The sequence below is a fragment of the Pongo abelii genome, chromosome 1 (assembly GCF_028885655.2).
Source record: "Pongo abelii isolate AG06213 chromosome 1, NHGRI_mPonAbe1-v2.0_pri, whole genome shotgun sequence".
In the NCBI taxonomy this organism is placed as follows: domain Eukaryota; kingdom Metazoa; phylum Chordata; class Mammalia; order Primates; family Hominidae; genus Pongo; species Pongo abelii.
The window spans coordinates 67,402,143-67,413,763 of record NC_071985.2 but is presented as its reverse complement, the minus strand read 5'-3'; the positions used below and the strand labels follow the sequence as shown (position 1 = coordinate 67,413,763).

At 42.4% G+C, this 11,621-nt stretch overlaps 1 protein-coding gene across 4 annotated transcripts in view; it reads left to right on the top strand.

The window, feature by feature from the left end:
- The first annotated feature begins 237 nt into the window (after positions 1–237).
- RGSL1 (regulator of G protein signaling like 1) overlaps positions 238–11,621 on the top strand; it is a 118,125-nt gene continuing 106,741 nt past the window's right edge. For all 4 annotated transcript variants that reach the window (XM_054524543.1, XM_054524524.1, XM_054524522.1 and 1 more), the window contains exons 1-4: positions 238–283; positions 4,077–4,159; positions 8,442–8,516; positions 10,111–10,240. In XM_054524543.1, the coding sequence (XP_054380518.1) occupies positions 271–283; positions 4,077–4,159; positions 8,442–8,516; positions 10,111–10,240 (301 nt within the window). In that variant the 5' untranslated portion in view covers positions 238–270. The remainder of the gene's footprint in view (positions 284–4,076; positions 4,160–8,441; positions 8,517–10,110; positions 10,241–11,621) is intronic.

Sequence of the window (11,621 nt, the reverse complement as noted above, 5' to 3'; positions counted from 1 at the left end):
AATTATAAAGAACTTGTCAAATAAAATAGTATGAACTAAAGGCTTAAGTATAGGAGGAGTCTTGTGTGTCCAAGGGGATTCAGCAGATTAGGTAAGATAAAGACTTATCTTCAGATTAAGGCCTACACCAGAGGTAAGTAGGTCACTGCCAGATAGAATCTGGAACCCCTTAGAGAAGGTGTCATTACGTGTTCACAATGGATAAAGTTCTGTTGACTGGGGGGTAATTCTGCCCCTAACAAATTACTGTGTCAGGAAGAGCATGGCAACATGAGCAGTGCTGGTGAGTCTCTGCGAGGGATGTCTCCAAGGCCTTGAGTCTCTCAAATAAGGCAAACCATTCATCTTCCCAATTGTTAATAGATCTGAGCCATTCAGGGGCACCATGGGTGACTTTTGTGTTATTCATGCCTTTGTTTTCCTTCTCTTTCTCCTTCTTCCCCTTCCTCCTACCTTCTGCCACCAGATCTTTGAGGATAGTACAGGGCCTTATTCATAAGACAACTAAGGCAAGAGGGAGGAAGTAAAATGTGGATTGGGCCACCTCTCCTCCAGAGAGAAGACTGGTATGGGGTTTGAGATTACGCAGTGATTTCATTTGTTGCCAAGTCAATATTATTATGGCGTGGAATGGGTGCTAAAAGCCTTCTCAAATTATTAGGAAGTTTGAAGGCAGAACAGGTAAGAAGGAAAAACAAGAATGGAGAAATGAGAGGATGAGGAAGGGAAGGATGTACAGAGCCTTGTCTCTATATCTCCTTAAGACTGTTTTGTCAATGGCAAGCCCTAGCATAGTCAAGCCCCTTGCCACCAGCAATGTGTGTAGCTATGAAAGACAATCACTAGTGAATTTCTGCCAAACCCCACTTTTCTGTATTCAGATGGGCTCAGTAATGTACTCATTCAACAAATCCATGTTAGACTCTATGAATGATAAACAAACAAAAGTCCAAAAGATTGAAAATCATCGGCTGGGAGCGTTGGCTCACCCTTGTAATCCCAGCACTTTAGGAGGCCGAGGCAGGTGGATTACCTGAGGTCAGGAGTTCAAGACCAGCCTGGCCAACGTGGTAAAACCCCATCTCTACTGAAAATACAGAAATTAGCCAGGTGTGGTGGTGTGCACCTGTAATCCCAGCTACTTGAGAGGTTGAGACACAAGAATCTCTTGAATCTGGGAGGCAGAGGTTGCAGGAAGTTGAGATCATGCCACTGCATTCCAGCCTGGGTGATGGAGTGAGACTTTGGCAAAAAAAAAAAAAAAAAAGATTGAAGATTATCTTTTGAAAGAACAATTTATTCCACATTTACAGAACTTAGACATTGTGCAAACACTTTTAGAGCCTAGAGGAAGAAAGGTGAAAAAACAAAGTCCCTCCTCTCACACGCTCAGTCTGATGAGGAAGACAGATATATCAATGGATAAAAACAGTAAGACTTGTTAATTGTAATAATGGAGGATATACGTGATGGTATAGGGAGACAGTGATGAATTCTACCATTGTGATAGATTCTACCCTTCTTCGTTCACCAAGAAGATTATATGTAAACCAGTTCTTAATGGATGACTATTAATTTGCGAGCTGACTGTGCTTGAGAAAACATGTTAAGGAATGGGAATATGGGAACAAAGACATGGAGGTTTCAAGTGAGAGTAACTAGCACATGCAGGAAACAGCAATGCCTTGGCTTAGCTTGCAAAGAGGAGGCAGAGTGTGCGGAGAGGCAGGAAATGAGGCTGGGAGGAAACTCAAAATCCAGATGGGGTAAAGCCTCAGATACTATACTAGAGAGTTTGGACTTTACCTTCTAGGACATCGAGGAGATTTTGAAAGACTTTAACAATAATAATATCAACAGATTATGGTGGCAGTACATGGAGGGTGGTTGGAAGGGCAAGAGGTGGGAGCTAGGGAGACTATTTAAGAAGCCGATGCAGAAGTCTAGGTGAGAGAGCATAGAGGCCTGCAATGGAAGAGTAACTTTATGGATGGAAAGGAGAAGACAGATTCCAGAGATAGGTACAAAGAGAAACCATATAGCATGGTCCCCCATTGCATGTGGGGGTGTGGAGGGGAGAGAGAGAGAACAAGAGAGTAAGAGCAAGACTGAGAGAGATTGAGAGTGAGAGTGAGAGACAGGGACAGAGACAGAGAGAAGAGCCTCAGTTTTCAGGATTAGATAATTTATTGAATGATGATTCCAGTAACTGGGACTGGGAATGTAGGAAAAGGAGCAGGTTGGGAGGCCTGGACACATTGAACATGTTGAGATGAAAGTGCCTGATGGATATGCACGTAGAGCTGGCCCATAGCTCATGTATATTTAAAACCAGAGTCAAGGAGAGAAGCCTGGACTGAAAACACAGATTTTGGAATCACCCATATGGAATAGATTAAATAAATCAAGGACTGCTTATAAAAAGAAGAGCAGAGGGCTTGGGAGGGGTACAGATAAAACACACATAACACTTGACAGCAAGAAAAAAGATGTATGTGAACAGAGGGCAAGTGCTGATACCAGCTCTGTCACTCACAATAGTGTTTATCTGGGTTTCCTTTTTTTTTTTTTTTTTTTTTTGAGACAGTCTCACTCTGTCGCTCAGGCTGGAGTGCAGTGGTGCGATCTCGGCTCACTGCAACCTCCACCTCCTGGCTTCAAGCGATTCTCCTGCCTCAGCCTCCCAAGTAGTTGGGATTACAGGCTCCCGCCACTATACCTGGCTAATTTTTGTATTTTTAGTAGAGACAGGGTTTCATCATGTTGGTCAGCCTGGTCTTGAGCTCCTGGCTTCAAGCAATCCAGCAGCCTCAGCCTCCCAAAGTGTTGGGATTATAGGCATGAGCCACCGTGCCTGGCCAGGAGTTTCTAATTCTATTTCTATTATATGAAGCCAACAACCACCAGTGTTATCAGGAAAAATGATTGTTTAGTTTTCTTATATCATAACTACATGTTTGTGACTGTGCATGGCACTTACTGTCCTCATCAGATGCTTAGGTTGAGAGATGAGCTTAGGGCATAGTATTCGGACCCATTTTTCAGTCTTTCATTATGAACTTTGGGTATGACTGAGTGATGGTGGGCCATTGATAAAACAATTAGTTTATTATTTACTAGCTGAACATTGTGCTCTAAGGAGCATAAATAGTCAATTAGAGGAAACTCTAATTTACTAAAGAAGTTAGTTGCTTCATTCACCTGGGGTCTCCGTGTTTGGCTTTATGACATTCAATATTTATCTTCTTGAATTAACTTGGGCAGCACAATGATGATGATCACACCTGAGAGAAGTAATAAGTATGTTGCATGATCAAATTAATATTCAAGAAAGCTCTTGTCAGGCAGTAATGTTGGACCAAACCTACCAAGTTGAAATTTGACTGGAATAAATGTACATTCCTGCCCTTGGTTTCTGAAATGTGACTGCATAAGTAAAAGCATAATGGAGTTAATAGTGTAATACAGAGCCCCCAAAGCTAACCCCATTTCAGGCCCCATTACACTAGCATCAGATGCAACCTAGGCAAGGGTTCTCTTCTGTTCTGCTCTGGGAAGCATTTGAAGTGTTTCAGTTGTGAGTACCACTCCAGCCAATGAGAGAACCAGATGGAGAGAAGGCCATGTGAGGAATGGGTTGGAGAATTGCTTGGTGACTAGCCAGCGGGGTTGGAGGTAAGCAGACGTCTGTGATGTCTTTATAAATACTGGAAGCACTGTCCCTTTTAAGGGGACTTAAGTGAATTCTGTCAAGCTTCAGAGGGCATAATTTTTACATATAGAAGGTAAAGGAAGACAGTCGCAGTAGGAAAAAAGTAATCTACCACTTCGCCTTCTTCATAAACGGAATGGGCATACCTGAGTCAGTGAGCTCCCCACAGCTGGGAGTGTTTAAGCAGAACGATATTGAAAAAGAGAGTCCTGGAGAAGGGGAGAAATTGAATTGGATGACCCTAAAGGCTGTCATCATGCTGAGATTTGGCAATGTGAAATGATCCATCCGATTGCTGCATTTTCTGAACCTGAGTGCAATTCTGGTTCATGTTTTGTTTTTTTATTTCTCTCTCTCCATATAGAGATAATTCGTTCTACAAATCTTATAATTCTGCTAGAGGATGAAATCTTTGCCGATTTTTTCAACACATTTCTTTCCCTCCCGGTAAGAATTCTCAGATTTAAATACAAATATTTCATTAGCAGCTGAATAGTGAATCTCACAGAGCTGAGTGACTTTTTTTGTTTGTTTGTTGTTATTTGGGGTTTTACTAAATGTCTTCTTAAATAAAAAAACTCTTTTAATTTGAGCAAATAAACATGAACCAGAACCACCTTTAAAATCTCCAAAAGCTTCCTATTGTTGATGTCATCAGATCCTAAATCCCCAGCCTCCTTACTTGCCTTTACGGGTCCAAAGTTACTTCTCATCATACCCTCTGCTGATTCCCAGTGCTCTGTTGACAGAGGTCTACCCTCACTGGGTACCCCTGGCATTCCCGCACCTCTGAACCTCTCCTTGGGGTGTGTTTGTTTTCTGCCAGGAATACCTTTCCCATAGTTCCACCTACGAAAATCTTAAATACTCTTCAAATCTCTGCTTAAATTCCATTCTCCTTAAGGAATTCCTAGGTCGTCAGCATTGGAACCTCCTGATGGGAACTTCTCTGCTTCTGAGCCCCTTGGCACTTTGCAACGCTCTTGAGTTGTATGTGTGTGTATGTATGTGTGTGTGTGTGTGTGTGTGTATGTGTGGCCCCCAGTAGATTATGAGACAGTGAATTTCTGCAGGGCAAGGACTGAGGATTATTTATTCTGCTCTACTCCCTTTACCAGGTGTGTAGTGCATAGAAATTGTTGTTGACTGGAACAAACCTCTCTGTTTCCTTAATCTATGCAACTAAAACAAACCTCAAACATGAAAGTATTCTTAAATTCAAACCTGGACTTATCCTGAATCTTTTTTGGTTTAAATCCTTGGTGACATTTTAACACTGGTGCCTTATGAATTGTGGCTCATCTTGATGCACCCTTTCCCATAAGATGGTATATACTAAAAGGCGAAATTTCAGTCAAGTGGGAAAAGCACCCTCTATATCCCACACATGGTTATTGGGTGGTTACTTTGTGCCAGTCCCTGGGCTGGGCTTAGTATTGGGGATGCACATATTAATGACACCATCCCTGCATCCCTGTCCTCATGGAATTCCCAGTCTAGTGGGAGAGATATTTATTGAAGGTCTGGGTGACATGACAGAAGTTTTTAGGAGGCAGTGGGAGTACAGTACTCATGAGAGAGAGAGATCATCCCTACCTGGAAAAGTCAGGAAAAGCTGACACAAGACAAATATTAAAAGACAAGGAGGTACTTGACAGGTAACTGGAAGCAGAAGGTGAGGAGGAAAGGATGCATAAAGAAATAGGAGGAGGCGGGGCATGGTGGCTCACGCCTGTAATCCCAGCAATTTGGGAGGCCAAGGTGGGGGGATCACCTGAATTTGAGAGTTTGAGACCAGCCTGGCCAACATGGTGAAATCCTGTCTCTACTAAAAATGCAAAAATTAGCCGGGCGTGGTGGCGGGAGCCTGTGGTCCCAGCTACTTGGGAGGCTGAGGCACGAGAATCACTTGAGCCCAGGAGGCGGAGGTTGCAGTGAGCCGAGATTGCACCACTGCACTCCAGCCTAAGTGACAGAGCGAGACTCCACCTCAAAAAAAAAAAAAAAAAAAGAATATAAAAATAGGAGGAAAAGACTAGGGAGTGAGTAGCAAGAAAAGCAAAAGCATTATAGACAGAACAGAGAAAGTAAAGGCACCAAAGAATACAATCCTTTGACACTTTGGGGCAAATTGTAAGTAACTCAGGAAGGCTGAAGAACGGTTGTAAGGGTGAGACGCCACAAGAGATAAGCTGCACAGGCAGGCTGCGCCAAGCCCTGGAGATCAGGCAAACTATGCCTAGGAGTTTGGACACTACCCTAAGGTATTATAGAGCCATCGAAGGATTTGAAGTAAAGGAGTAACATGTTCAGGCTTTCATCTGAGAAAACTACTCTGCAGAGGTCTGGCCAACGGGTGGGCAGGAGACCTTAATGGAGGAAGAGAAAGCGGTTAGGAGGTTGTTTCAATCATCTAGGTGGGAAGTAGTGAGGGTCTAAAGGGAAAGGGGAGAGGAGGATAGGATAAGTAGAGGAGACTGTTAACAAAACAAAATATAGGACCATGTCACTGTTCAAACGTTGGGCAAGGTGGTAACAGGAAGAAAGGAAGCAAGGGTAACAGGTTTGGGTGCTTGGATGGATGGTGGTGTCAGGCAACAGGATTAAAACGAGGATAAGGAAAAGACCTCTCGGAGAGTGGGTCTTTTATGTGTTTCTCACTCTTACTATTGTCTCTGCCACTGTCTTAATGAAGGTTTCAGAAGTAATCTTTTTTTTTTTTTTTTTTGAGACAGATTTTGCTCTTGTTGCCTAGGCTGCAGTGGCACAACCTCAGCTCACTGCAACCTCCACCTTCTGGGTTCAAGTGATTCTCCCGCCTCAGCCTCCCAAGTAGCTGGGACTACAGGCGTGCACCACCACGCCCAGCTAATCTTTTGTATTTATATAGAGACGGAGTTTCTCCATGTTGGTCAGGCTGATCTCAAACTCCAGACCTCAGATGATCTGCCTGCCTCGGCCTCCCAAAGTGCTGGGATTACAGGCGTAAGCCTCCACACCCAGCCAAGAAATAATCTTAAGACCCGTTAATCAGTCAATTCACCAACACAATTAAAACAATTCACAATAATGTTCTAGAAACAGAGAGTGATGTGGGGAGGGGAGTTCCAGCCAAGAGTATAAGAAAGTCCTGGCTGCTTAGGCAGCTGTGGCCTATAAAGAGAGACAGCAGTAGTAGTTCATGTTGAATACTCCTTAAGTTTACAAATTTCTACCACTTAATTCCCATAGTCACCATGTGAAGTAGGAAGTATTTTCCCTTTTTACCAATGGATCTCAGAAGTTAAATGATTTGCTGTAATCCCAGCACTTTGGGAGGGTGAGGCAGGCGGATCACTTGAGGTCAAGAGTTCAAGACCAGCCTGGCCAACATGGTGAAACTCCATCTCTACTGAAAATCTAAAAATTAGCTAGGCGTGGTGGCGCATGCCTGTAATCCCAGCTACGAGGGAGGCTGAGGTAGGAGAATCACTTGAACACGGGAGGCAGAGGTTGCAGTGAGCCGAAATCGTGCCACTGCACTCCAGCCCAGGTGACAGAGCCAGACTCCATCTCAAAAACAAACAAACAAACAAAAAAAAGTTAAATGATATGCCTAAGATCACACAGTGAATCTAGGGCAGTTCTAGGAGCTGACCAGGTCTGCTGGCTCCAGGCCTGATGTGTTTTCCACATTAGCCTGTGCCCTCTATGGTATAAATGTCAGGTAGTGAAACTGCTTCCAAACCCCACTCCCACATAATCTCACAACTTCACAGTCCTACTGCCACTCCTTAAAGGTAGCTTAACACACCACTCAGGGTGTGTTGTGTTACACACTGAGTGCAGAGCAGAGAGAGATCCCTAAGGACTGAGTCTCCTTTACAGACTTATAATTGTAACATGCAGACAGCAACATCACCTTCCTTCAGCACCTCACAGCCAGTGACAAGGGATAAATGGGATTGAGGGAAGAGGGCCATAGACTAACAAAAGTGTGAGGCTGTTCATCTTGGGGAGATGGTCAGACTGACATGATGTGCTGAGAGTTCAGCCAGGAATTGGAGCTTCAGCTCGTCTAGCTTTCTGCAAATACTTCTGGGACACTTTGAAGACATTTTGTTGCCCATGGTGAGACTGCTTAAGTTTACGTACCTGTAAACATAGAAGTCCTTTCCCATCCATTTCAAAGGTGGTTGCCTAGGTGACAGTCTCTTTTCCGTGACAAAAGGGGATGGTATCCTAGAATTACATTATCAATTTTGGACACTCTCAATGCCTCCCTATGTAATTTGTATCCCCAATCTCCACATCTTTAGTCCTCTCTGTCTTCTCCAGTTTAGGTAAACCCAAAGCTATTTTTCATTGGGAAAACGTTTTAGACATTTGCTAAGTCCAGGGAGAAAAGTGAATACTGCATACACAAAGTAAATACGTTCTAATATCATGGGCCTTGGCCTTTGCACACAAGCAAATAGCTCTCAGGTCGGCTCAGGCTCCACAGGAAAGATAGCTCCCAGGTTGGGGCATGGTGGAGCCAAAAGATAAATGCATCTTGCAATTCAGTCTGTTTAGAGCTTGTTTGCATGTGTGCAGGGCAAGTTGATGCAGTAGAATAAATTTAAGAATTAGTGCCCCTTGAAATAAAAGAGCCAAGGAACCTCCCTTCCTCTGTGGCTGTAGATGGACTGTGTCATATACATGAAGAGAAGCTCTACTCCCTTGACTGTTTCCTAGCTTTGTTTTGCAGGTTTTTGGTCAGACACCATTTTATACTGTTGAAAATTCACAGTGGAGCTTGTGGCCAGAAATGCCTTGTAACTTGGTGAGTAAAATTCTTCAGAGGTAGAGAGTTTATGGTGGAGAATGAGAGAACTATAATTGTTTTTTGCTGTTAATTTGTTTTTGTTTTTGTTTTTGAGATGGGGTCTCATTTTGTCACCCAGGCTGCAGTGCAGTGGTGTGATCTTGGCTCACTGCAACCTTTGCCTCCCTGGCTCAAACAATCCTCCCACTTAAGCCTCCCAAGTAGCTGGGACCACACAGGCACATGCCACCATGCCCGGCTAATTTTTTGTATTTTTGGTAGAGACAGAGTTTCACCATGTTGCCCAGGCTGGTCTTGAGCTACTGAGCTCTAGCAATTCACCTGCCTCGGCTTCCCAAATTGCTGGGATTACAGGCCTGAGCCACCGTGCCTGGCCTGAGGGAACTATTTGAAATGTGAATTGGGAGAGGGAGAAAAAGAGGAGGTCCAGAGGGTAACTATAGGAGAAACTGTAAAGCAGGTGTAGAACAGACAGCATCAATCCAGGTCTACATTTCTCCTTTTTACATTTACCTCTTATCCAAGCAATTGCTGGTGAATTCTTTCCACTATATTCTAGTCCGTAGTTAGCAAATGGAATTCTCACATCTACCGTGATAGGTTAGACACTTGGAAACTGTCCTGAGAAGAGCTTTAAGGGCACATCTAAGCAAGAAAGAGTCTGGGAATTGACTGGCAATGTCTGCGATGGATGTGGGATGGGAAGTGGCAGCCCATGGGCCACATAATTATTGTCAGTATGCATTATCAGATATAGATCAAGATAAGATGCTTCTCTGCAGTTTCTAATGACTACTCGACTATTCTCCAGAGGCATGTTTTTCTCCCAATTTTTTTCTTTATGCCCTTTTTCTTTTTTCTTATTTTTCTCCTTGTCCCCACTCCTGTTTTCCTTTTCCACTACGTAGACCTGAGACTTACCAATGGCTTCCACATCCCCTACAAGGGAGCATGTAGGATCAGAAAGACCACTCTAAACCCTGATAACAACAAGGTTTTGCTTTCCCTGAGTTCTGGAGAGTTGAGAAAAGACATTCTATTCTGACGCTTATGTTTGATTTCCCAAGGATAACCCTGAAAGCTGAAAAAAATCTCTGGGGCTTGATGCTTCAGAATATATCCTGTATTCTAAATAATGCTATGTGTGAATCTTTGTTTTTGTATATGTAGTGCAATTGATAGGGGTTAGGAGCTCGTTAGAAATTTGAGTGTGTTTACAAAGAAGCAAGTTGAATAGAGTTATGATCTGACACCACAGACCCAAATCTTTTCTGCTTTTCTTCTGTCAAGCAAGACTTAGATTTTTTCTTTAACAACTTCACTCAGGGATAAGAAATAATTTTTTCATGAAAGATCAAGCTTTTTATTTTCTACTGATCCATTTACTTCTTTGCAAGTCTCTGCTCCTCTTTGATACTTCTTTTTTTTAAGTCCAGGTTCCAGGTTTATAGAAATTCTTTTTAATCAACACACCTATCCTTCTGGCCAGACACTGCAAGTGTGAGGTGATTAGTTGCCACTTACTAAGTTGTATTTTTTTAGCAGTTCAGTTTCATTTAGCATTTTTGTTTCTATTTTGCTTTGACTCTAGATTGCCAAATACAAAGGGTTATTGACCTGGTTGGAAAAATACCGATTACATTTCTTCTGTAAAACGAACTTGTGTTTCCATTACATTCTCTGTCAGGAGTTCATCAGTTTCATTAAGTCCCCAGAAGGAGGTAAGCATTGGTGTGCGCGTGTGTGTGTGTGTAGAAGTATAGGAAGTCACATTTCATAATGATCTTATGCCTGTCAGTACTACAGTAAGGTACAAATATTGGCTGAATTTATAGATATGTGCATAGCCCAGCCCATGTTTTGGCAATAGGCAAACTCTTAGCCTGAAATATTGGTATCAACAGAAATATGCAGGAATCTGATGGACTGGGCTGTTTATCTCGTTGTAGCCAGAAATGAGAAAATTAATGGTGGCCGCAGAACATAGTAAAATTGCCTAATTTAGAACCAACAGATTTCACCACCTTCATTACTACCATCTGGTTTAAGCCTCCAGAATTTCTTACCTCGTTAATGAAATCATCTCTTAATTTGTCTCCTTGCTTTTACTCTTGCTCTCTTGTTCATAGAAGCCAGAGTGAGCCTCTTAAAAAGTAATTGGTGGTGGTGCTGGAGGGACTTCCAGGAAGATGATGAAATAGGAAGCACTAGGAATCTGTTTCCTCATCTAGACAACAATTGTACTGGCAGAATCTGTATGATGTAAATATTTTGAAACTCTGGAGTCTATTGAAACTTGCAACTTTCGGGGAAAGTTTAGACAGTAAATTGTAGTTGATCTCATTCAATTTCAGCTCTTTGCACAGTAGCAGCTACTTACCCTCAACCCCAGCCCCATGGCACACAGTTGTGTACATGTTCCTGGGGTAGCTTACAGGAGCCAGGGTGGGCAAAAAGAACCTTGTCTTCCAAATATTAAGGATCTGTGCTCCGATTGCTACTTCTGATCACAGAAGTACAGACAAAGACGTGGGCACTCGTTGTTGTACTTTCCCATTGTTGTAAGCCCCTCTACCTCTAGCTGAAGTGATTTTTAGTGGATTTACAGAGCTGACATCTTCCCCCTTCTTCATTTTTCTCTTTTTTTTTTTCCTTTTGGGAGGCAGATCTTAAGGATTAGGGCATTCAAAAACAACTGAATATATGGAGAAAATTAGAAAGTAACTACCTATGCTTAAAGAAAGTTGCAGGCTCAGAAAAGATATAGGGAGACAAGTTTACGCCTCAGGCTAATTCTTGGTACAGAGATATCCTACAATAATAATAATAATAAAAACAATTAACAAAAATAACAACAAAAAACCCCCCAGCAAACTCTGTGAAAAGGAGGGAATCTGATTTCCAGAGTTAATACATCATTAGGTTCAAATATTCAGTTTTTAACAAAAAAAAAATCAGAAGGCACACAGAGAGGAAAGTATGGTTAATTTAAAGAAAATAAAGATAAACCTAAAGAAGCTGTCCTTGAGAGAGCTCTGATGGCAGAATTACTAGATAAAGACTTTAAAACAACTGCCTTAAATATGGTCAAAGAACTAAAGG